The sequence below is a fragment of the Gambusia affinis genome, linkage group LG14 (assembly GCF_019740435.1).
Source record: "Gambusia affinis linkage group LG14, SWU_Gaff_1.0, whole genome shotgun sequence".
Classification (NCBI taxonomy): Eukaryota; Metazoa; Chordata; class Actinopteri; order Cyprinodontiformes; family Poeciliidae; genus Gambusia; species Gambusia affinis.
Window position 1 is genome coordinate 6,766,579 of NC_057881.1, and position 27,877 is coordinate 6,794,455.

Consider the following 27,877-nt stretch of genomic DNA (forward strand, 5'->3'; position numbering starts at 1 on the left):
CTGTGGCTTATTGAGAGCCGATCAGCACCGGCTTGTTCACTGAATTGTGCTGTGCTGGTGGTCGAGTGTAAAGGACATTTACCGGTTTTATCTATTTGAATTTTCATTTTTAACAATAGTTTGTATTTATTTCTTTATTTTTAGCTCTGAGGGTTGAAGGTGGTGTGTTTGACCTAGATGGTGGCGCCCCCTTGTGCTGTGGCTGTCCCGTGATCAACATAAATCGATGGAACGAGTGTTTTGTCACAGTGTTTGTGGCGATTCTTTGCTCGAGCCTCCGATCCAGGACCTGTCAGCACCTACCGCCAAGCCTCGCAACTCAGTTTAGTTTTCTAACTCCTTTTTATCTATATAAAATTATTTAATTTTACTGCTTTTATTTTAATAACTTATTGTAACTTTCAAACAGTCTCTATTGCAAAAACCTACCTGTGCCATAAAACAGTTCCTGGGTGGAAGTCCCAGGTGGCGCTGTTGGCAACAAACAGAATAATTGTGTATTTTTACCGTCGATTGCCTCTCTAATATTTATTTAGCTAATGTTAGCTTATACACTCTTTCTACTGCACTAGATGGGTTAAAGGCCATTACTCTCTTTAATACTGAAATTATTCAATATATGACTTTATACTTTACCTTTGCAAGCATTACTATGCAATATTTACATATATAAGCAGGGATGTTATTACTGATTTTAAATTATTCAGTTTAGCTGACAGATTTGCAGACTGTTTAACTTTTTTCTGCTGCTTCTACTCATTTCATTTCAGCAAGTGTTCTGCAGTTGAACTCAAATGTTTCTACAATTTTCAGCAGTAACATTCAGCACTAACTACATTTTCACAGAAAGGCAAATGTTCTACTTACTTTCTAAGACAGTATAAATATATCTATGTGTAGGGTTTAAATTAGTTCCAACATTAGACAAGGCAAGGCAGCTTTAATAATAAAGCACCTTTCAGCCAAAGTCCATTTTTCTCAGTTTAGAATAAAAATTTTTGAGTTGGTCTTTGAAGATATCTAAATGGGTTTGTACTTTAGTTTAGCGCCACCGACATTTTGCTTTCCGGTACTCTTTTTTCCCTTTTCTTACCGACTCAAAATTTCTCCAAAGTGGTTTACGTTTCCCACAGATCACTTTTGTAGTAACAGGAGCAATGGAGTCAATAACCTTCTCAATTTAAAAAATAAACTTGTCTGTTATATCACTCAGAGAAGTACAGGAGTGGATAGCATTTGAACAAAAAGCATGAATAAATTGATCCGCAATAATTTCTGTAATGCATCTTTTTGAAATAAATTGTGTATAGTTGTCTTTTGAGCAGGGCAGACTGATAGAAGCTGCTACACAATCGGCGCCATCAAACTTCAGACTAACAGCAGGCAAGTCAGGATTGGTGCCTTGCTCAAGGACTCAACAACTGGGATGCATGCAGCAGGAAAGAGCAAAGAATTACAGCTAAAACTAGAGAAAAAAAGCAAATAATTGAAAATAATCACATGTACTTTGTGCAACCGATGTATAAAAAATACTTTGTGGTGAATGTTGCATTTTCTTTAAAGTACAAATACATTTTATTTAATTTGAAAAGATTTTAATTAGGTAGAGTAAAACTGGTTAATATAATTTGAAAGAAATGAAATTAGTTTCAATCTCATTTTACTTTAAAGACAAAATTATCACAAATACATTTTTGCAGATTTTTTGAAAACATTCAACCATTCTGTACATTCTATTTTTGATTTTAAAAAACTACAAAAATAAACCCACAAACTCTCTCTATTGTACAGAATAATACAAATCAATCCCTCAGGTCCAATCTTGTCAGAATGTTCTGGAAGGGAGTCCATGTCCAGTCAAACTCTGTTAATGTATGAAATAGTCAGTGGGCCCCCATGACTCTTCATCTATCAGCATCAGTACTGGCACTCCTCAGGGCTGTGTGCTGAGCCCTCTGCTCTTCACGTTGTACACACACAACATACAGTTTGACATAAACAGTTTGTTAATACAATAACATACAATTTATCATTATTGTTTAATGATACAGAATATGCCCCAAAAAGCAAAAAAAAAAAATCAAAGCATCTCTGAAGGAAAATGTGTCATGGTTTCACATCTCCACATATCCAATGATCACATTTAACAAATACAACAATTTTCAGCTTTATAGACATGAAACTCCTCCAGTCTTTCATTCTAGTTTTTAACCAAATCAATTCTATAGTGAACCTCAACATAGGAGATGTATGGAAAATACTTCTACAGCTTTTCACCTGTGTGACGCCTCATGTGCCGAGTTATGCTGGATTTGTGACTAAAACTTTTTCCACAGGTCACACATGAAAACGGCTTTTCACCAGTGTGAATCATCATGTGCTGAGTTAAATAATTTTTTTGACTAAAACTTTTTCCACAGGTCACACATGAAAACGGCTTTTCACCAGTGTGAATCATCATGTGCTGAGTTAGATAATTTTTTTGACTAAAACTTTTTCCACAGTTCACACATGAAAACGGCTTTTCACCAGTGTGAATCATCATGTGCTGAGTTAAAGTTGATTTGTGATTAAAACTTTTTCCACAGGTCACACAAGAAAACGGCTTTTCACCAGTGTGAATCATCATGTGCCGAGTTAACTCCTGTTTTCGACTAAAACTTTTTCCACAGTTCACACAAGAAAACGGCTTTTCACCAGTGTGAATCATCATGTGCCGAGTTAAATTGCGTCTATGACTAAAACTTTTTCCACAGGTCACACATGAAAACGGCTTTTCACCAGTGTGAATCATCATGTGCCGAGTTAAATTAACTTTCTGACGAAAACTTTTTCCACAGGTCACACATGAAAACGGCTTTTCACCAGTGTGAATCATCATGTGCTGAGTTAAATTAACTTTTTGACTAAAACATTTTCCACAGGTCCCACATGAAAACGGCGTTTCACCAGTGTGAATCATCATGTGCTGAGTTAGAGAATTTTTTTGACTAAAACTTTTTCCACAGGTCACACATGAAAACGGCTTTTCACCAGTGTGAATCATCATGTGCCGAGTTAGATCATTTTTTTGACTAAAACTTTTTCCACAGTTCACACATGAAAACGGCTTTTCACCAGTGTGAATCATCATGTGCTTAGTTAAATTTGGTTTGTGATTAAAACTTTTTCCACAGTTCACACAAGAAAACGGCTTTTCACCAGTGTGAATCATCATGTGGCGAGTTAGATCATTTTTTTGACTAAAACTTTTTCCACAGTTCACACAAGAAAACGGCTTTTCACCAGTGTGAATCATTATGTGGCGAGTTAGATCATTTTTTTGACTAAAACATTTTCCACAGGTCACACATGAGAAAGGTTTTCTTCTTTCCTGATTTTGCTTCTCAGTTTCAGCAGCTTCCTGGAAGATGTCTTGGTTCCTGTTTGGTTCTGATTCATTGTGGTTTGTTTCCTCATCAACAGGAACCATCATGCAGGAATCAGTCTCCTGTTTTAATTCAATCTGTTCTTCACCCACACTGCAGTAAACTTCTTTATCTTCCATTTTTATCTGATGATCTTCTGGCTCTTCCTGTTCTTGTTTCACCTGCAGAGGTTCTAACTCCTCCTGGTCCAGAGTGGATCTCCTCTCCTGGTTATAAACGTTACACTTCAGGGAATCTGGAGAAGAAAACAGAGAAAAATAGCAGGATATTTTAAACTATGATTGTGATTTGTGAAACTATTTTCTGATTTGTGAAACTTCAATAAAATGCCATTTTTACCCTTTTTTTTGCATCCAGCTGATATCAGAACTGCTCTAATTCCCAAATTACAAGATCTAGACACTTCAAACTTGGACTAGATTATTCTGCTCTAATAGCAGAATATATATATAATTTATATAAATTTTTGTCTCATTTTCATGCATAACAATAAAATTCATTTTTTCTAACTTACCAGAAAGGTAAGTATACCTGGAATATATCTTAGGAAGACTAATGACATTGCTTTGTGCATGAATAAAATTAGCTTGAACAGACCCTCATCATGGAAAAAAGAAGAAATGCATATGATGCAGTTTCAGTTAAAATCGAACTGGGATAAAACAGACACTGAGGAAAGACTTCCATGGTTTTTAGCACAGGAGGAAGGATTACCTCTCCGTGACTTTTCATGTTATTTAAACCAGCCCTGTTAGTGTTGTTTTGCTATATTGCTGCTGTTCAGAAAGAAAAGCTACGGCATATTATTAAAACTTCAAAAACACTTTCTGTGTACCATCTTTCTTTGTAAATATCATGTTTCAATGTAGGCACATGCGGCTTATACATCGGTGCGGCTTATAATCAGGTGCGCTCTATAGTCCGGGAAATTACAGTATATATTTTTTTATTATTAAATTTTCCAAATGGACATACAAAAATTAACATAAAAGATCAAATCCGCTCCCTTCCCTTACCTGCACAAAACAGCACTTAATAGAACACTGACACAGTCAAGACAACATGATAAAAACACCACAAATTGATCCAAACCATTCCACAAGCATGAAGAAAAAAAGAAAAAAGGACAGTTATACAGGGTATTAAACAGTGACGGATTTGTCATAAACACTTTTTCATTGAAGGAATTTTAGTACAGGGTCCCATATTTTCTCAAACACATTGACCTTATCTTCATTATAGTATCTCAGTCTTTCCAGATGCAGAGTATTTGCTAGTTCTCCCAACCACAAATCAAATGTGGGCACAGAGTCCTTTTTCCAAAATCTTTTAGCAATCACCGTACCAAACAAAACAGCCATTTTCTCATTTTTAGTGGTTGTGAAAGCAATAGACATGATTTCAATAAGAGGTTCTGGATCACATTTTATCCAAAAGCTGGAAAAAAAATTAAAATTTTCTTTGAATAAATGAAGTTGAACACATGACCAGAAGGAGTGCGTCAGACCAATGTCAACAATTCAAATTCTAGGAAAAACAGTGCTCAGCTTCTCCCTCGAATAATGGAGCCTATGTATAGTTTTGAACTGTAGATTGTGTCTGGCATTGACTGAACATTCTTGAATACTTTCTCCACAGATCTTCAGATAGCTGTTGCCCCATCTCATCCTCCCATGCCTTCTTAATCCTGGTTGTGTTTACATATATTAAAGATCTTATAAAATTGATACTGCTGATTGACGATCAAATTTTATTTTCTCTATTTCCTGTTTAATAAAGTTACAAAATCCAACATTTTTTTCATAGTAACCTGCAGATACGGAAAAACTGACTAAGATTATACTCAGAACATAACTGTGCAAAGATGCAAAGTTTCACTAATATATCACCTATCACACTGTTCATTCTCCATCCGAACATCACTGAGACCTGGTGCAAATTCAACTTCAAAACCACTTTATTCAATGAAATTAAATGTCTTTCTCATTATTTCTTCAAGAGTTATAGTAGATGGAGATAACTTCATAAATTTATACTAAATCGACTTTCAGATGAAATATTTAAAATAGACATTAGCTGATATGAATCTGAACATAAAATAATTTTCCTATTTTTTTTTTCTCTACACTGTAAACATCTTATTTCTTTATGTATAAACAACTAATGAGATGTTCTTTGTTTCATTAATATATCTAATTCAGAATATTCAAATCCTGTTTTTATTTGAAACTAAATCTTTTGAACATCTTTATATATAATATGAAATTTATACATATTCTTAATTCTTTCATTTCAAACTTCCAGTTATTATCTTTATTAACCTGCATTTTTATTTTAAACTTCATCACATTCTAAACAGCCAAGTAATTGATAATGCTTTTCCTCTTTCCCTGTATCCCATTTTCTAATTTATCTGTAAAACCATCATTTTTTTTCCACTTTCTTTGTTCCATCTAAAAATAAAATCATTTGCCCTTCTTGTCTGCTCCTCCTAAATTTCCCCTGTTCTGTTAAATTATCTGAACTGGATCTTTCAAATCCATTACTTTTTCCATTATTAGGTTTGGTATCTAGTGACATGTCACGCCAATATTCGATATAAATAGTCCCAATTTTTGCCATAATACAAAGGCCATGTATTTTTTAAAACAAAATAAATAATCTACATTGAAGTTTAATATTTCAATATACTTTCTCTGGTAGCATTCATTTTAAAATTCGCTATGAACAATGACCATCTGCTATTGGCTCAAAAGTGGATCTGTTCTTTGATTCTTCTAACATGAAGCTTAGCTGCGGAAGTTTGGTCCGTGGTGCTGAAAGTGACGCGTCTCCTTCTGAGTTTGACATTTATTATGAGTCCATGTACCAAAGAAAGAAATAGACATTAGTTATTTCGCTACCTCGGCTGACAGACGGAGGCATGTGTTTGTTAGTGCAATATATTATTTTATTATTGATTTATTTGTTATTTTATGAATCTTTTTTCCTCTTAAATGCATAATATCTCAACAATTGGATCTTTTTCCTGAAGTGCAAAAAGTCATTTTTTGTTCTTATCTGCAATTGTGTTTGTTTTATAATCAGTAGATCCATAATATTTCTTTTTATCTTACTTTTAATTTTTGCTGAATTTTGATAAGGAAAAATTAAAGTGTTATTGAAATGAGATGCTGAGTATTACTGTATCTGGTTTTATAAACAAGATGATCAAGTTGGTTATGGTTATTATTAAGCCAATTCAGCTGTCTAAAATGTAGGTGTCACAAAACACCAAAGCTTACTTTCTCTTCATTTGTTACAGCTGTTTCTTCTTCATGTTTTTTGGGTGTTCTCTCTGTTTCTCATTTTCTTAATCATTCAAACATTACCTGTAGGAGTTCTTCTGCCTATTGAATCACAAAAGTCACTCAATATTTTCTTCTTTGCTTTCTTTTTTCTTTGCTTCTGCTTGATCTTTTTATATTCAATTAAATGTTTAAAATTATGTGTTCTTTTCAATATTCTAAAAGCTCCATTTCTTTCCTTATTCTCTGCACTTGTGTACCAAGGGACCCTTTTCTGCTCTTCTCTTTAGAAATAAAATTGGATCTTGGTTTTATCTTCGTTCATTCTGTCATTACACCTTGTGGATCCTACAATCATGTCTAAAGATTTCTCATGCAGTTCTCTTTGAAAAGTGTAAAATCTTTCTTCCACTTTATCTAAATAAAACAAATACAATATTAGCATTCAGTTTTCCATCTAAGTTAATTGTCTTCTGATTCGTATCTCATCATCATGTTTCACAGTTAAATAATCACATGTACTTTGTGCAATCAATGCATAAAAAATAGTTTGTGGTGAATCTTGTTTTTCATTAAAGTACAAATACATTTTATTTCATTGAAACAATTTTAATTAGGTAGAGTAAAACTGGTTAATATAATTTGAAAGAAATGAAATTAGTTTCAATCTCATTTTACTGAGCCCTCTGCTCTTCACATTGTACACACACAACATACAGTTTGACATAAACAGTTTGTTAATTCAATAACATACAGTTTATCATTTTTGATTTTTGATGCAGAATATACCAACAAAAACCCCAAACAAAATCAAAGCATCTCTGAAGGACAATGTGTCATGGTTTCACATCTCCAAATATCCAAATGATCACATTTAACAAATACAACAATTTTCAGCTTTATAGACATGAAACCCTTCCAGTCTTTCCTTCTAGTTTTTAACCAAATCAATTCAATAGTGAACCTCAACATAGGAGATGTATGGAAAATACTTCTACAGCTTTTCACCTGTGTGATGCCTCATGTGGTGAGTCAAGCTACCTTTGTGACGAAAACGTTTTCCACAGTTCACACATGAAAACTGCTTTTCACCAGTGTGAATCATCATGTGCTGAGTGAAATTACGTTTTACAATAAAACCTTTCCCACATTTTACACATGAAAACGGCTTTTCACCCTTGTGATGCCTCATGTGGAGAGTTAAGCTAACTTTGTGACGAAAACTTTTTCCACAGTTCACACAAGAAAACGGCTTTTCACCAGTGTGAATCATCATGTGCTGAGTCAAATGACATTTTTGACTAAATCTTTTTCCACAGTTCACACAAGAAAACAGCTTTTCACCAGTGTGAATCATCATGTGGCGAGTTAAATTTGGTTTGTGATTAAAACTTTTTCCACAGTTCACACATGAAAACGGCTTTTCACCAGTGTGAATCATCATGTGCAGAGTTAACTCCTGTTTTCGACTAAAACTTTTTCCACAGTTCACACATGAAAACGGCTTTTCACCAGTATGAGTTCTCATGTGAGCATCAAAAACAGGTTTGCAAAACTTTTCACAGTCACACATGAAAGGTTTTCTTCTTTCCTGATTTTTCTCAGTTTCAGCAGCTTCCTGGAAGCGTATTGGTTCCTGTTTGGTTCTGATTCATTGTGGTTTGTTTTCAACAGGAACCATCATGTATCAGTCTCTTGATTTAATTCAATCTCTTCCTTTGAACTATACATCACCATAGGCTGCACTGATCACCTCACAGTTACAGCATTTGATTTAGCGTCTTTGTCACACTTTTTCCAAATTCATGTGGACCTCCACATCTTGCACATCTAATTTTTCCCTTATTCTTTTGCAATGTTCATTCTTTGAAAACATCTTAGCGTTCATGTACTCTCTAACTTTATAGTTCATGAATCCTAGCTGAATATTTTCTGGCATGTTATTTTCAAACTGTAATATCACAGCCATAGTATCTTTGAGTTCTTCTCTTTACTTTTAATCCTGTGGCATTTATTTCCTCCTTTGATTTCATTCTTCACCTCCTCCATTGACATTTCAAGTGGAACTCCTGAAATTACTCCTCTCAACCTTGCCATATAACCTGGTATATGATTTTTCTCCCATTAAAGTTTTCATATTTATTTCTTATAACCTTTCTTGAAATTCCACAACTTTGTATTCCCCTTCTGTGTTACTGGTCTCTTGTTCCCGTGTACTCACACTTTGGTTTATTTTTGTCCTTTTCCTGCCTTACACTGGCTCACTTTCATGACCAACTTCTTCCCTTGTCTCTTTCTGATTGCTCTTTTCATTTTTGCTGAATATCATCCACTCCATTTCATTTCCACTATTTCACCTGATGTAGAAGCCATGCTACAGTCAATTTTGCTTATGTGATCCACCAAACAGCTCCTATTTTGTTGTGTCCTCTGCTTCTTCTTCTTCCTTTAGATTTTATGACTGTCGTTCATTCATGTCATTGCATTACCGCCACCTTGTGGATCAGATCATCACAACTAAAGATTTCTCATTAGTTCTCTTTGAAAAACCTAAAATCTTTTCTTCCACTTTATCTAAATAAAACAAATACAATATTAGTATTCCAGTTTTCAACAAATACAAAGTTAACATTGTCTTCTGATTCGTATCTCCTACATCCCGCAACATGTTTCACAGTTTCTTCACTACACCAGATAAAAACCTTTCCTATAATTTCCGTTGATCCACAATGATCGCTGCTGCTTAGTTCGGTGTTACTGCTGGTTCCGTCCATCCCGTGGCTTATTGAGAAGATCCTTGTTCACTGTGCGGTGCTGGTATGTAAGGACAGCGGTTTTATCCATTTGAATTTTCTACGGTAATTTAATAATAGTTTGCATTTTTTTCTTTATTTTTTCTGAGGTTGAAGGTTGTGTTTGACCTAGATGGTGGCACTTGTTTCTGTGGCTGTCCGTGATCAACATAAATCGATGGAGAAATCAACGATTTTGTGACGTCACGGTGGTTGTGGCGATTCTTTGCTCACCTCCGAACCAGTACCTGTCAGCACCTACGCAAGCCTCGGCAACTCAGTTTAGTTTTCTAACTCCTTTTATCTATATAATATATTTAATTTTGCTTTTATTTTAATAACTTAACTTTCACAGTGTCTATTGCTTTACCATAAACAGTTCCTGGGTGGAAGTCCCAAATTTCAACAAACAGAATAATGTATTTTACCATCGATTGCCTCTCTGTTTATTTGCTAATGTTAGCTTATACACTTTCTACTGCACTAGATGGGTTAAAGGCCATTACTCTCTTTAATACTGAAATTATTCAATATATGACTTTATACTTTACCTTTGCAAGCATTACCATGCAATATTTACATTTATAAGCAGGGATGTTATTACTGATTTTAAATTATTCAGTTTAGCTGACAGATTTGCAGACTGTTTAACTTTTTTCTGCTGCTTCTACTCATTTCATTTCAGTAAGTGTTCTGCAGTTGAACTCAAATGTTTCTACAATTTTCAGCAGTAACATTCAGCATTAACTACATTTTCACAGAAAGGCAAATGTTTCACTTACTTTCTAAGACAGTATAAATATATCTATGTGTAGAGTTTTTTTCCCTTTTCTTACCGACTCAAAATTTCTCCAAAGTGGTTTACGTTTCCCACAGATCACTTTTGTAGTAACAGGAGCAATGGAGTCAATAACCTTCTCAATTTAAAAAATAAACTTGTCTGTTTATCAGAGAAGAACATGGATAGCATTTGAACAAAAAAACATGAATAAATTGATCCGCAATAATTTCTTCTTTTGAAATAAATTGTATAGTTGTCTTTTTGAGCAGGCAGACTGATAGAAACTGCTATCAGATCAAACTTGACTAACAAACAGGTCAGGTTTGGTGCCTTGCTCAAGGACTCAACAACTGGGATGCATGCAGCAGGAAAGAGCAAATAATTACAGCTAAAGCTAGAGAAAAAAAGCAAATAATTGAAAATAATCACTTTTTGTGCAATCATATAAATAGTTTGTGTTGAATGTTGTTTTCTTTATACAAATACATTTTATTTAATTTGAAAGATTTTCATTAGGTAGAGTAAAACTGGTTTTAATTTGAAAGAAATTAAATTAGATCATTTACTGACAAAATTCACAAATACTTTTGCAGAGAAAACATTCAACCATTCTGTACATTCTATTTTGAATTTAAAACCAAAAATAAACTTCTCTTCTATTGAATAATACTCATCCTCAGGTCTTGTCAGAATGTTCTGGAAGGAGTCCATGTCAGTCCTCTGTGAAAAATAGTCAGTCAGGCTCTTCATCTATCAGCATCAGTACTGGCACTCCTCAGGGCTGTGCTGAGCCTCTCTCTTCACGTTGACACAAATACAGTTTGACAACAGTTTGTTAATACAATAATATACAGTTTATTATTATTGTTTAATGATACAGATTATGCCCCAAAAAACCCCAAACAAAATCAAAGCATCTCTGAAGGACAATGTGTCATGGTTTCACATCTCCAAATATCCAAATGATCACATTTAACAAATACAACAACATTCAGTTTTATAGAGATGAAGCCCCTCCAGTCTTTCCTTCTAGTTTTTAACCAAATCAATTCTATAGTGAACCTCAACATAGGAGATGTATGGAAAATACTTCTACAGCTTTTCACCTGTGTGATGCCTCATGTGCCGAGTTATGCTGGGTTTGTGACGAAAACTTTTTCCACAGTTCACACATGAAAACGGCTTTTCACCAGTGTGAATCATCATGTGCTTAGTTAAATTTGATTTGTGATTAAAATTTTTTCCACAGTTCACACAAGAAAACGGCTTTTCACCAGTGTGAATCATCATGTGCAGAGTTAATTGCTGATTTTGACTAAAACTTTTTCCACAGGTCCCACAAGAAAACGGCTTTTCACCAGTGTGAATCATCATGTGGCGAGTTAGATCATTTTTTTGACTAAAACCTTTTCCACAGTTCACACATGAAAACGGCTTTTCACCAGTGTGAATCATCATGTGGCGAGTTAGATCATTTTTTTGACTAAAACTTTTTCCACAGGTCCCACAAGAAAACGGCTTTTCACCAGTGTGAATCATCATGTGGCGAGTTAGATCATTTTTTTGACTAAAACTTTTTCCACAGGTCCCACAAGAAAACGGCTTTTCACCAGTGTGAATCATCATGTGGCGAGTTAGATCATTTTTTGACTAAAACTTTTCCACAGTTCACAAAGCGGCTTTTCACCAGTGTGAATCATCATGGCGAGTTAGATCATTTTTTCACTAAAACTTTTTCCACAGTTCAAAAAACGGCTTTTCACCGTATATCATCATGTGCAGAGTTAATCATTTTTTTGTCTTTTCACATTCTTTTCACCAGTGTGAATCATCATGTGCTTAAATCATTTTTGACTAAATCTTTCACAGTTCACAAAACAGCTTTTCACCAGTGTGAATCATCTCATGTAGTTAAATTTGGTTTGTGATTAAAACTTTTTCCACAGTTCACACATGAAAACGGCTTTTCACCAGTGTGAATCATCATGTGCAGAGTTAACTCCTGTTTTCGACTAAAACTTTTTCCACAGTTCACACATGAAAACGGCTTTTCACCAGTATGAGTTCTCATGTGAGCATCAAAAACAGGTTTGAAAGTGAAACGCTTTTCACAGGTCACACATGAGAAAGGTTTTCTTCTTTCCTGATTTTGCTTCTCAGTTTCAGCAGCTTCCTGGAAGACGTATTGGTTCCTGTTTGGTTCTGATTCATTGTGGTTTGTTTGCTCATAAACAGGAACCATCATGCAGGTATCAGTCTCTTGATTTAATTCAATCTCTAGCTTCCCTTTGAACTATACATCCACCTAGGCTGCACTGTGATCACCTCCACAGTTACAGCATTTGATTTTAGCGTCTTTGTCACACTTTCCAAATTCATGTGGACCTCCATCTTGATCTAATTTTTTACATTCTTTTGCAATGTGTCCCATTCTTTGACAGGTAAAACATCAGTTTCGGGATGTACTCTCTAACTTTATAGTTCATGAATCCTAGCTGAATATTTTCTGGCATGTTATTTTCAAACTGTAATATCACAGCCATAGTATCTTTGAGTTCCCCTTCTCTTTTACTTTTAATCCTGGTGGCATTTGTTATTTTCCCTCCTTTGATTTCATTCTTCACCTCCTCCATTGACATTTCAAGTGGAACTCCTGAAATTACTCCTCTCAACCTTGCCATATAACCTGGTATATATGATTTAATTCTTTCTCCCATTAAAGTTTTCATATTTATTATCTTCATATAACCCCTTTCTTGCTGAAATTCCACCACAACTTTGTATTCCACTTCTGTGTTACTGTTATCTTGTTCCCGTGAACTCACTCTTTGGTTTATTTTTGTCCTTTTACTGCCTTACGCTCCTGGCTCACTTTCATCCGACTAACTTCATTTCATGTCTCTTTCTGATTGCTCTTTTCATTTTTGCTGACCTTGATATCATCCACTCCATTTCATTTCCACTATTTCCTCCTGATGTAGAAGCCATGCTACTACAGTCAATGTACAGCTTATGTGATCCACCAAAACAGCTCCTACCGCCTTTGTTTGTTGTGTCTGCTCTCTGCTTCTTCTTCTTCTTCGGGATTTTATGACTGTCGTTCATTCATGTCATTGCATTACCGCCACCTTGTGGATCCTACGATCATCACAACTAAAGATTTCTCATTCAGTGCCAGTTCTCTTTGAAAAACCTAAAATCTTTTCTTCCACTTTATCTAAATAAAACAAATACAATATTAGTATTCCAGTTTTCAACAAATACAAAGTTAACATTGTCTTCTGATTCGTATCTCCTACATAACATGTTTTGTTTCTTCACTACACCAGATAAAAACCTTTCCTATAATTTCCGTTGATCCAATGATCGCAGTTTGTTACTGCTGGTTCCGTTGTGGCTTTTGACCGATCAGTGCTTGTTCACTGAATTGTCGGTGCTGGTGGTGTGTAAAGGACTTTTGCGGTTTTCATTTGAATTTTCATAATTTAATAATTTTCATTTCTTTATTTTTAGCTCTGAGGGTTGAAGGTGGTGTGTTTGACTAGATGGTGGCGCTTTCATCCTGTCAGATCCTTTTCGATGGAAAATCCAACGAGTTTTGTGACGTCACAGGTGGTTGTGGCGATTCTTTGCTCGAGCCTCCGATCCAGGACCTGTCAGCACCTACCGCCAAACAGCAACTCAGTTTAGTTTTTCTAACTCCTTTTTATCTATAAAGCGGTATTATTTAATTTTACTGCTTTTATTTTAATAACTTATTGTAACTTTCAAACAGTGTCTATTGCAAAAACCTACCTGTGCCATAAAACAGTTCCTGGGTGGAAGTCCCAGGTGGCGCTGTTGGCAACAAACAGAATAATTGTGTATTTTTACCATCGATTGCCTCTCTAATATTTATTTAGCTAATGTTAGCTTATCACTTTCACACTAGATGGGTTAAAGGCCATTACTCTAATACTGAAATTATTCAATATATGACTTTATACTTTACCTTTGCAAGCATTACCATGCAATATTTACATTTATAAGCAGGGATGTTATTACTGATTTTAAATTATTCAGTTTAGCTGACAGATTTGCAGACTGTTTAACTTTTTTCTGCTGCTTCTACTCATTTCATTTCAGTAAGTGTTCTGCAGTTGAACTCAAATGTTTCTACAATTTTCAGCAGTAACATTCAGCATTAACTACATTTTCACAGAAAGGCAAATGTTTCACTTACTTTCTAAGACAGTATAAATATATCTATGTGTAGAGTTTTTTTCCCTTTTCTTACCGACTCAAAATTTCTCCAAAGTGGTTTACGTTTCCCACAGATCACTTTTGTAGTAACAGGAGCAATGGAGTCAATAACCTTCTCAATTTAAAAAATAAACTTGTCTGTTTTATCACTCAGAGAAGAACAGGGGTGGATAGCATTTGAACAAAAAGCATGAATAAATTGATCCGCAATAATTTCTGTAATGCATCTTTTTGAAATAAATTGTGTATAGTTGTCTTTTTGAGCAGGGCAGACTGATAGAAGCTGCTACACAATCGGCGCCATCAAACTTCAGACTAACAGCAGGCAGGTCAGGTTTGGTGCCTTGCTCAAGGACTCAACAACTGGGATGCATGCAGCAGGAAAGAGCAAATAATTACAGCTAAAGCTAGAGAAAAAAAGCAAATAATTGAAAATAATCACATGTACTTTGTGCAATCAATGCATAAAAAATAGTTTGTGTTGAATGTTGCATTTTCTTTAAAGTACAAATACATTTTATTTAATTTGAAAAGATTTTCATTAGGTAGAGTAAAACTGGTTAATATAATTTGAAAGAAATTAAATTAGTTTCAATCTCATTTTACTTTAAAGACAAAATTATCACAAATACTTTTTTGCAGATTTTTTGAAAACATTCAACCATTCTGTACATTCTATTTTTGAATTTAAAAAACTACAAAAATAAACTTACAAACTCTCTCTATTGAACAGAATAATACAAATAAATCCCTCAGGTCCAATCTTGTCAGAATGTTCTGGAAGGGAGTCCATGTCCAGTCAAACTCTGTGAATGTATGAAATAGTCAGTGGGCCCCCAGGCCTCTTCATCTATCAGCATCAGTACTGGCACTCCTCAGGGCTGTGTGCTGAGCCCTCTGCTCTTCACGTTGTACAAACACAACATACAGTTTGACATAAACAGTTTATTAATACAATAATATACAATTTATTATTATTGTTTAATGATACAGATTATGCCCCAAAAAACCCCAAACAAAATCAAAGCATCTCTGAAGGACAATGTGTCATGGTTTCACATCTCCAAATATCCAAATGATCACATTTAACAAATACAACAACATTCAGTTTTATAGAGATGAAGCCCCTCCAGTCTTTCCTTCTAGTTTTTAACCAAATCAATTCTATAGTGAACCTCAACATAGGAGATGTATGGAAAATACTTCTACAGCTTTTCACCTGTGTGATGCCTCATGTGCCGAGTTATGCTGGGTTTGTGATGAAAACCTTTTCCACAGTTCACACATGAAAACGGCTTTTCACCAGTGTGAATCATAATGTGCTTAGTTAAATTTGATTTGTGATTAAATTTTTTTCCACAGTTCACACAAGAAAACGGCTTTTCACCAGTGTGAATCATCATGTGCAGAGTTAATTGCTGATTTTGACAAAAACTTTTTCCACAGGTCCCATGAAACTTTTCACCAGTGTGAATCATCATGTGGCAGAGTTAGATCATTTTTTTGACTAAAACTTTTTCCACAGTTCACACAAGAAAACGGCTTTTCACCAGTGTGAATCATCATGTGGCGAGTTAGATCATTTTTTTGACTAAAACTTTTTCCACAGTTCACACAAGAAAACGGCTTTTCACCAGTGTGAATCATCATGTGGCGAGTTAGATCATTTTTTTGACTAAAACTTTTTCCACAGTTCACACATGAAGCTTTTCACCAGTGTGAATCATCATGTGTGAGTTAATCATTTTTTTGACTAAACTTTTCCACAGTCCCACAAACGGCTTTTCACCAGTGTGAATCATCATGTGCAGTTAGATCATTTTTGACTAAAACTTTTCCACAGTTCACACAAGCGGCTTTTCACCAGTGTGAATCATCATGTGCGAGTTAGATCATTTTTTCACTAAAACTTTTCCACAGTTCACATGAAACGGCTTTTCACCTGTGAATCATCATGTGCTTAAATTTGATTTGATTAAAACTTTTTCCACAGTTCACACAACGGCTTTTCACCAGTGTGAATCATCATGTGCAGAGTTAATCATTTTTGACTAAAACTTTTCCACAGTCACAAACGGCTTTTCACCAGTGTGAATCATCATGTTGTTTTTGACTAAAACTTTTTCCACAGTTCACACATAACGGCACCAGTGTGAATCATCATGTGAGTTAAATTTGGTTTTGATTAAAACTTTTTCCACAGTTCACACATGAAACGGCTTTTCACCAGTGTGAATCATCATGTGCTGAGTTAATCTGTTTGACTAAAACTTTTCCACAGTTCACAAGAAAAGGGCTTTTCACCAGTGTGAATCATCATGCCGAGTTAAATTGATATGACTAAAACTTTTTCCACAGTTCACACGCTTTTCACCAGTGTGAATCATCATGTGGTAGTTTGATTAAAAAGTTCTGAAGCGGCTTTTCACCAGTGTGAATCATCATGTGAGTTAAATAATTTTGACTAAAACTTTTCCACAGTTCACACAAAACAGCTTTTCACCAGTGTGAATCATCATGTGAGTTAAATTTGATTTTGATTAAAACTTTTCCACAGTTCACACATGAAAACGGCTTTTCACCAGTATGAATCATCATGTGCAGAGTTAGATCATTTTTTTGACTAAAACTTTTTCCACAGTTCACACAAGAAAACAGCTTTTCACCAGTGTGAATCATCATGTGCAGAGTTAATTGCTGATTTTGACTAAAACTTTTTCCACAGTTCACACATGAAAACGGCTTTTCACCAGTGTGAATCATCATGTGCTGAGTTAAATTGCGTCTATGACTAAAACTTTTTCCACAGTTCACACAGCTTTTCCAGTGTGAATCATCATGTGCCAGTTAAATCTTTGACTAAAACTTTTCCACAGTTCACACAGCACTTTTTCACCATGCATGTAGTTAGATCATTTTTTGATTAAAACTTTTCCACAGTTCACAGAAAACAGCTTTTCACCAGTGTGAATCATCATGTGAGTTAATTGCTGATTTTGACTAAAACTTTTCAGGTCCACACTTTTCACCAGTTTGAATCATCATGTGGCGAGTTAGATCATTTTTTTGACTAAAACTTTTTCCACAGTTCACACATGAAAACGGCTTTTCACCAGTATGAATCATCATGTGCAGAGTTAGATCGTTTTTTTGACTAAAACTTTCAGGTAGCTTTTCACCAGTGTGAATCATGGTTAACTCTGTTTTTACTAAAACTTTTTCAGTTCACATGCTTTTCACCAGTGTGAGTTCTCATGTGAGCATCAAAAACAGATTTGAAAGTGAAACGCTTTTCACAGGTCACACATGAGAAAGGTTTTCTTCTTTCCTGATTTTGCTTCTCAGATTCAGCAGATTCCTGGAAGACGTCTTGGTTCCTGTTTGGTTCTGATTCATTGTGGTTTGTTTGCTCATCAACAGGAACCATCATGCAGGTATCAGTCTCTTGATTTAATTCAATCCGTTCTTCACCCTGACTGCAGTAAACTTCTTTCTCTTCCACTTTTATCTGATGATCTTCTGGCTTTTCCTTTTCTTGTGTCACCTGCAGAGGTTCTAACTCCTCCTGGTCCAGAGTGGATCTCCTCTCCTGGTTTTGAACGTTACACTTCAGGGAATCTGAAGAAGAAAACAGAGAAAAATAGCAGAATATTTTAAACTATGTTTGTGATTTGTGAAACTATTATCTGATTTGTGAAACTTCAATAAAATGCCATTTTTACCCTTTTATTGCATCCAGGTGATATCAGAATTGCTCTAATTCCCAAATTACAACATCTAGACACTTCAAACTTGGACTAGATTATTCTGCTCTAATAGCAGAATATATATATATATATATATATATATATATATATATATATATATATATATATATATATATATATATATATATATTATTAAACTTTCCCAATGGACATACAAAAATTAACATAAAAGATCAAATCCCCACCCTTCCCTTACCCGCACAAAACGGCACATCATAGAACACTGACACAGTCAAGACAACATGATAAAAACACCACAAATTGATCCAAACCATTCCACAAGCATAAAAAAAAGAAAAAAGGACAGTTATACAGGGTATTAAACAGTGACATCAAAGTGTGATACTGCCCCCTGATTGACGGGATCAAATTTATTTATTTTCTCTTGGGTTTCCTGTTTCGTTAAAGTTACAAAATCCAACACATTTTTCCTAACATAGTCCCGAACCTGCAGATAACGGAAAAAACTCGACTGGGGAAGATTATACTCAGAACATAACTGTGCAAAAGATGCAAAAGTTTCACTAATATATAGGTCACCTATCACACTGATGCCCTTCATTCTCCACATCCGAAAGACGGCGTCACTGAGACCTGGTGCAAATTCAACTTCAAAACCACTTTATTAATCCCAATGGGAAATTAAATGTTGCTGTAACTCATTATTTCTTCAAAGAGTTATAGTAGATGGAGATAACTGTTGGAAGGAAAGATCTTCTGCATCGGTCTGTTAAGTGAAGTTTCACAAAACACAAACCAACTTCAGCTTCGTGTAGTTAAGGAAGAAGAGCCATAAAAAAGGTTATTGGCTCCATTTTCTCTCTACATAAATAAGCCATTCTAACAGCGTAATTGTGATCTCTGCGTTCATTTACCTGGTAACAAAACATTTATACGGGAAAAGAACGTTTACTAAAATGATCCTCATACAGAAAGGTGCAGATATTTAGACATTAACTTGAATACAAACGCTGGTGTTTCCTACCTATACGGTGTAAAATTATCCGGGGCCTCCGGGAGAAATCCAGCAGTCTGCGATGATCATCCATCTCTTCCTCCGACTTGACGATGATTTATTTAAACTTTGTAAATGTTTCTTCAGCAGCAGTTAACTGATCGTTGATAAACTCGGTTAAGCCGGACTGAAGATATTTTTTAGAGAAACACTCAAGCTTTCAACAAAGCAGACCACGAGCCGTCCTCGTTGTCTTTTTCTTCTTCTACTACTGCTTCTTCTTCTTGATTTTATTGGCGGTTGGCAACAAACTTTAAGCAGCATTAGCGCCACCTACTGGTATGAAGTGTGGTTCGAAATGGACTATCAACTTATATAAGTATTTGTATCTTCCTACTCCTACCTTTAATATATAATTTAACTAAATGAATTTCGTATTTATATATATATATACTCCCATCCATTTTTATATATATCTTTATAATCCACCCCCCTAGATCATGCACCCATTCACACACACACCTATTTTAATCATATTCTTTTCATAATCATATTCTTTTCATATTCAAGATTTTCTTACACTTATCAACCACTTTTTGAATATGTATATTCCATTTTAGTTTTTCATCAAACCATATTCCTAAAAATTTTATACACTTTACTTGTTGTAATTCTTGATTATATAATTTTAATTTTATTTCCTTGTTTATTTTTTTTGTGAATATCATTACTTTTGTCTTTTCAACTGAAAACTTGAATCCCCATTGCAACGCCCATTTTTCTATTTCAATGATAACCTTTTGTACTTTCTTTACAATATGATCTACATTTTTCCCTCTTTTCCAGACAGCTCCATCATCTGCAAATAATGAACATCCTATTTCTTTTCCAATACAATTAAACACATCATTTATCATAATTAAGAACAGTAAAGGACTTATAATGCTTCCTTGCGGAGTTCCATTTTCTACCTTATATTTTTCTGAATACACTTCCCATATTCTCACTTGTATTTTTCTATTTGTTAAAAAGTCTTTAATCCATTTAAATAATTTTCCTTTAATATCCAACATATATAGTTTAATCAATAATCCCTCCACTCACATCATATCGTATGCATTTTCTATATCAAAAAATACTGCCACTACACTTTCTTTATTTACTTGTGCTCTTCTAATTTCATGTTCTAAACATAACGTTGGATCATTAGTGCTCCTCCCTTTTCGAAACCCACTTTGGTACTTTGATATATATCCTTTACTATTTAAATAATAAACCATCCTATTGTTAATAATTCTTTCCATTATTTTACATAAATTGGATGTTAAAGCTATTGGTCTGTAGTTTCCTGGGTTTGAATGATCTTTTCCTGGTTTTGCTATTGGTATTATAATTGATTCCTTCCAATTCATTGGTAATTTTCCTTCCTCCCAAATTTTATTATATAATTGCAATAATATATCTTTTGATTTTTCACTAAGTTGTCTTATCATTCTATAACAAATCTGATCTTTACCTGGTGCTGTATTTTTTGTCTTCCTGAGTGCAGAATTCAATTCAGCTTTTGTGAACTCAACATTTAACAAATTATTTGTTTCTTCAACATTCTTTAATAACTCTTTATATTTAAGTTTTGTATTTTCTCTCCCTCTCCTTCCCTCTTCACTTATATTATTTGAACTATGAACTTTACTAAATGTTCTTGCCAATATTTCAGCTTTATCTTCATCTCTTACTATATTTATATTATCCATTTTTAATATAGGGTATTCTAACTCTCTTTTTTTGCCATTCATTCTTTTAATTATTTTCCATATTTTTTCCATTTTGGTTTCTCTCCCTATTGTACTACAGAAATTCCTCCAATAATCTCTTTTTGCATTCTTAATAGTTCTTCTTACCATTGCTTGCTTTCTTTTATAATCAATTAAATTCTTATAAATAGGGTTCCCTTTTAATACCTTAAATGCTTTATTTCTTATCTTTATTGCTCTTTTACATTCATCTGTCCACCATGGCACCATTTTCTTATCACTTCTACATCCTGTTTTCTTTATTGAATTATCTGCTGCTTCCATAATTATTTTGCAAATTTCTAGATTAACTTCATCTATATCCCTTGTCATATCTACTTTCTCTAAATTTATTTGACTCAAATACCTAAATTTAATCCAGTCTGCTTTATTAAAATTCAGTTTTTTATTTACCTTTATATTCTTATTTAGATTTAATCCTACCTTAACTACGATGGGATAATGATCACTACCTATTGTTGTATTTTTATCAATGAACCACTCGCATATACCAGCTAAAACATTTGAAACAATTGTTAAATCAATAACTGATTCCATCCCTGTTCTTACATTGATTCTTGTTCCCCTCCCATCATTAATACATACAAGATTTTTCACTTTCATTAATTCCTCTATAACTTTTCCATTTTTATCATTACTTTTACCCCATAATGTACTATTTGCATTAAAATCCCCGGACCAAAACTGCTTCTTCTTCTTCTTTGACTGGCATTTTGACTGTCGTTCATTCATGTCATTGCATTACCGCCACCTTGTGGATCCTACGATCATCACATCTAAAGATTTCTCATTCAGTGCCAGTTCAGAAAAACGTAAAATCTTTTCTTCCACTTTATCTAAATAAAACAAATACAATATTAGTATTCCAGTTTTCCACAAATCCAAAGTTAACATTGTCTTCTGATTTGTATCTCCTACATCCCGCAACATGTTTCACAGTTTCTTCACTACACCAGATAAAAACCTTTCCTATAGGTTCCGTTGATCCACAATGATCGCTGCTGCTTAGTTCGGTGTTACTGCTGGTTCCGTCCATCCCGTGGCTTATTGAGAGCCGATCAGCACCGGCTTGTTCACTGAATTGTGCGGTGCTGGTGGTCGAGTGTAAAGGACATTTACCGGTTTTATCTATTTGAATTTTCTACCGGTATTTTAATAATAGTTCGCATTTATTTCTTTATTTTTAGCTCTGAGGACTGAAGGTGGTGTGTTTGACCTAGATGGTGGCGCCCCCTTGTGCTGTGGCTGTCCCGTGATCAACATAAATCGATGGAGGGAAATCCAACGAGTGTTTGTGACGTCACAGGTGTTTGTGGCGATTCTTTGCTCGGAAGTCTCCGATCCAGGACCTGTCAGCACCTACCGCCAAGCCTCGGCAACTCAGTTTAGTTTTTCTAACTCCTTTTTATCTATATAGCGGTATTATTTAATTTTACTGCTTTTATTTTAATAACTTATTGTAACTTTCAAACAGCGTCTATTGCAAAAACCTACCTCTGCCATAAAACAGTTCCTGGGTGGAAGTCCCAGGTGGCGCTGTTGGCAACAAACAGAATAATTGTGTATTTTTACCAATTCAGCAAGTGCTCTGCAGTTGAACTCAAATATTTCTATAATTTTCAGCAGTAACATTCAGCACTAACTACATTTTCACAGAAAGTCAAATGTTCTACTTACTTTCTAAGACAGTAAAATATATCTAATCATGTGCTGAGTTAGTCTGTTTTAGACTAAAACTTTTTCCACAGGTCACAAATGCATTGCATTGAGCAAATAATTTTTAATTATCAATGCACAAAAATTGTTTGTGGTGAATTTTCTTTAAGTACAAATACATTTTATTTCATTTGAAAAGATTTTAATTAGGTAGAGTAAAACTGGTTAATATAATTTTAAAGACATGAAATTAGTTTCAATCTCATATTACTTCAAAGACAAAATAATCACAAATACTTTTTCGCAAATTTTTTGAAAACATTCAAATATTCTATACATTCTATTTTTAAACCCCACAAACTCTCTCTGTTGTACAGAATAATACAGATCAATCCCTCAGGTCCAATCTTGTCAGAATGTTCTGGAAGGGAGTCCATGTCCGGTCAAACTCTGTTAATGCATGAAATAGTCAGTGGACCCCCATGACTCTTCATCTATCAGCATCAGTACTGGCACTCCTCAGGGCTGTGTGCTGAGCCCTCTGCTCTTCACGTTGCACACACACAACATACAGTTTGACATAAACAGTTTGTTAGTACAATAACATACAGTTTATCATTTTTGATTTTTGATACAGAATATACCAAAAGAAAAAAACCACAAATCATCTTTGAAGGGAAATGTGTCATGGTTTCACATTTCCAAGTATCCAAATGATCACATTTAACAAATGCAACAATTTTCAGCTTTATAGACATGAAACCCCTCCAGTCTTTCATTCTGTCCAATGTTGAACCTCAAAATAGGAGATGTATGAAAAATACTTCTACAGCTTTTCACCTGTGTGACGCCTCATGTGGTGAGTCAAGCTACCTTTGTGACGAAAACTTTTTCCACAGGTCACACATGAAAACGGCTTTTCACCAGTGTGAATCATCATGTGCTGAAGTAACTCGTGTTTTAGACGAACACTTTTTCCACAGGTCACACAAGAAAACGGCTTTTCACCAGTGTGAATCATCATGTGCTGAGTTAAATGACCTTTTTGACGAAAACCTTTTCCACAGTTCACGCATGAAAACGGCTTTTCACCAGTGTGAATCATCATGTGCTGAAGTAACTCGTGTTTTTGACGAACACTTTTTCCACAGGTCACACAAGAAAACGGCTTTTCACCAGTGTGAATCATCATGTGCAGAGTTAATTGCTGATTTTGACTAAAACTTTTTCCACAGGTCCCACAAGAAAACGGCTTTTCACCAGTGTGAATCATCATGTGCTGAGTTAGATAATTTTTTTGACTAAAACTTTTTCCACAGTTCACACATGAAAACGGCTTTTCACCAGTGTGAATCATCATGTGCCGAGTTAAATGCTGTTTTTGACTAAAACTTTTTCCACAGTTCACACATGAAAACGGCTTTTCACCAGTGTGAATCATCATGTGCAGAGTTAATTGCTGATTTTGACTAAAACTTTTTCCACAGGTCCCACAAGAAAACGGCTTTTCACCAGTGTGAATCATCATGTGGCGAGTTAGATCATTTTTTTGACTAAAACTTTTTCCACAGTTCACACATGAAAACGGCTTTTCACCAGTGTGAATCATCATGTGCAGAGTTAAATGGTGTTTTAGACTAAAACTTTTTCCACAGTTCACACATGAAAACGGCTTTTCACCAGTGTGAATCATCATGTGCAAAGTTAATTGCCGATTTTGACTAAAACTTTTTCCACAGGTCCCACAAGAAAACGGCTTTTCACCAGTGTGAATCATCATGTGGCGAGTTAGATCATTTTTTTGACTAAAACTTTTTCCACAGGTCACACATGAGAAAGGTTTTCTTCTTTCCTGATTTTGGTTCTCAGATTCAGCAGATCCCTGGAAGATTTCTTGGTTCCTGTTTGGTTCTGATTCAGTTTGGTTTGTTTGCTCATAAACAGGAACCATCGGGCAGGTATCAGTCTCTTGATTTAATTCAATCTGTTCTTCACCCTGACTGCAGTAAACTTCTTTCTCTTCCACTTTTATCTGATGATCTTCTGGCACTTCCTTTTCTTGTTTCACCTGCAGAGGTTCTAACTCCTCCTGGTCCAGAGTGGATCTCCTCTCCTGGTTTTGAACGTTACACTTCAGGGAATCTGGAGAAGAAAACAGAGAAAAATAGCAGAATATTTTAAACTATGTTTGTCATTTGTGAAACTATTATCTGATTTGTGAAACTTCAATAAAATGCCATTTTTACCCTTTTTTGCATCCAGCTGATATCAGAACTGCTCTAATTCCCAAATTTCAACATGTAGACACTTCAAACTTGGACTAGATTATTCTGCTCTAATAGCAGAATATATATATATTAATCTTTCCCAATGGACATACAAAAATTAACATAAAAGACCAAATCCCCACCCTTCCCTTACCCGCACAAAACGGCACATCATAGAACACTGACACAGTCAAGACAACATGATAAAAACACCACAAATTGATCCAAACCATTCCACAAGCATGGAAAAAAAAAGAAAAAAGGACAGTTATACAGGGTATTAAACAGTGACGGATTTGTCATAAACACTTTTTCATTGAAGGAATTTTAGTACAGGGTCCCATATTTTCTCAAACACATTGACCTTATCTTCATTATAGTATCTCAGTCTTTCCAGATGCAGAGTATTTGCTAGTTCTCCCAACCACAAATCAAATGTGGGCACAGAGTCCTTTTTCCAAAATCTTTTAGCAATCACTGTACCAAACAAAACAGCCATTTTCTCATTTTTAGTGGTTGGTCGCAAAGCAATGGAGACCCCAATGATTGCAATAAGAGGTTCTGGATCACATTTTTATCCTAAAGCTGTTGGAAAAAATTTAAAATTTTCTTCCAGAATAAATGAAGTTGAACACATGACCAGAAGGAGTGCGTCAAGTTACCATTAGCAGTCCGACAACAATTACAAATTGGAGACACACTAGGAAAGACAGTGCTCAGCTTCTCCCTCGAATAATGGAGCCTATGTATAGTTTTGAACTGTATGAGATTGTGTCTGGCATTGACTGAACATTCTTGAATACTTTTCAAACCCTCCTCCCACAGATCTTCAGATAGCTGTTGCCCCATCTCATCCTCCCATGCCTTCTTAATCCTGGTTGTGTCTACACATATATTATTAAAGATCTTATAAAAGTGTGATACTGCCCCCTGATTGACGGGATCAAATTTATTTATTTCCTCTAGGGTTTCCTGTTTCGTTAAAGTTACAAAATCCAACACATTTTTCCTAACATAGTCCCGAACCTGCAGATAACGGAAAAAACTCGACTGGGGAAGATTATACTCAGAACATAACTGTGCAAAAGATGCAAAAGTTCCACTAATATATAGGTCACCTATCACACTGATGCCCTTCATTCTCCACATCCGAAAGACGGCGTCACTGAGACCTGGTGCAAATTCAACTTCAAAACCACTTTATTAATCCCAATGGGAAATTAAATGTTGGTGTAACTCATTATTTCTTCAAAGAGTTATAGTAGATGGAGATAACTGTTGGAAGGAAAGATCTTCTGCATCGGTCTGTTAAGTGAAGTTTCACAAAACACAAACCAACTTCAGCTTCGTGTAGTTAAGGAAGAAGAGCCATAAAAAAGGTTATTGGCTCCATTTTCTCTCTACATAAATAAGCCATTCTAACAGCGTAATTGTGATCTCTGCGTTCATTTACCTGTTAACAAAACATTTATACGGGAAAAGAACGTTTACTAAAATGATCCTCATACAGAAAGGTGCAGATATTTAGACATTAACTTGAATACAAACGCTGGTGTTTCCTACCTATACGGTGTAAAATTATCCGGGGCGTCCGGGAGAAATCCAGCAGTCTGCGATGATCATCCATCTCTTCCTCCGACTTGACGATGATTTCTTTAAACTCTGTAAATGTTTCTTCAGCAGCAGTTAACTGATCGTTGATAAACTCGGTTAAGCCGGACTGAAGATATTTTATTAGAGAAACACTCAAGCTTTCAACAAAGCAGACCACGAGCCGTCCTCTTTGTCTTTTTCTTCTTCTTCCTCTGCTGCTTCTTTTCTTCTTCTTTCTGATTTTTACTGGCGGGTGACATCTAACGTTAAGACGTATTATCGCCATCTACTGTGCTGGAGTTTGACCCAGAGCATCTCTCCCAATCTAAATTCTTATATATAATCCTGTTACCTTCAAAGATGCAATAACTGCTTTATTTATTTTATGTTTAATTAAAATCTTATTAAGTTTTAATGTCTCTACATCATATTTCCTAATTTCTTGTTTTAGCTTCTCTCTACTTACTGTATATTTTTCACAATGAATTATTACATGTTCTACTGTTTCCATATCCATACCACACTCACAACTATCTGTTGGATGTTTACCTATCAAATATAAAGTTTTATTTAATCCAGTATGTCCAAGGCGCAATCTTGTCATTCTTAATTGCTCTTTTTGATTTTCTCCTATTATTTCCATATTCCCTACTTTCTTTTGTATATGAAATAAATGACGACCTTTAGTTCCTTCTTCCCACAATTGTTGTCATTCGGATTTAATTTTGCTCTTAATAATTGATTTTATTTCAGATTTACAATACGTTATTTCCATAATTCTGCTTTGTTTTAAAAGACACCTTAGCTAAATGATCTGCTGTGTGATTCCCTTCTATATCTTTATGAGCTGGTATCCACATAAACCTAATCTCTACTTGAGTTTTGTCATTCTAAATATAACTTCATAAATTTCGTATACTAACTCCAAACGACTTTCAGATGAAATATTTAAAATAGACATTAGTGCTGATAATGAATCTGAACATAAAATAACTTTTCCTATTTTATTTTGCTCTACCCACTGTAAGGCCATCAGTATTGCTAACATTTCCACTGTATAAACAGCTAAATGGTCAGATGTTCTTTGTTTCATTAATATATCTAATTCAGGAATAGCTTAAGCAAATCCTGTTTTATTTGAAACTAAATCTTTTGAACCATCTTTATATATAATTATGAAGGATTTATACATATTCTTAATTCTGTCATTTACAAAACTTACCCAGTTATTATCTTTATTAACCTGCATCTTGTTATAAACTTCTAAATCAACATTCACATATGGAAACAGCCAA

At 34.8% G+C, this 27,877-nt stretch overlaps 2 protein-coding genes across 2 annotated transcripts in view; one reads left to right on the forward strand and one right to left on the reverse strand.

Annotated features, from left to right (window-relative positions):
• The window catches only part of LOC122843843 (gastrula zinc finger protein XlCGF57.1-like), a 697,541-nt gene that overhangs the window by 52,325 nt on the left and 617,339 nt on the right, over positions 1–27,877 (forward strand). The gene's annotated exons all lie outside the window — the stretch shown is intronic.
• Positions 8–26,833, reverse strand: LOC122844016 (zinc finger protein 594-like). The gene is made up of 7 exons (XM_044139219.1): positions 26,553–26,833; positions 24,718–24,864; positions 17,787–18,148; positions 12,199–12,359; positions 12,120–12,130; positions 3,517–3,663; positions 8–54 (listed from the first exon to the last, which is right to left on the reverse strand). The coding sequence occupies exons 1-7, from the start codon at positions 26,614–26,616 to the stop codon at positions 8–10; spliced, it is 939 nt and encodes a 312-aa protein (XP_043995154.1). The 5' UTR covers positions 26,617–26,833.

Coding starts and splice junctions, on each gene's coding strand:
- LOC122844016 (XM_044139219.1), bottom strand. CDS start 26,616: ATGGATGATCATCGCAGACTGCTGGATTTCTCCCGGACGCCCCGGATA. Junction 18,149..24,717: donor AGAAGTTTACTGCAGTCAGG/GTGAAGAACAGA, acceptor TTTCTTCTTCAG/ATTCCCTGAAGTGTAACGTT. Junction 12,360..17,786: donor AATCTGTTTTTGATGCTCAC/ATGAGAACTCAC, acceptor TTTGATGCTCAC/ATGAGAACTCATACTGGTGA.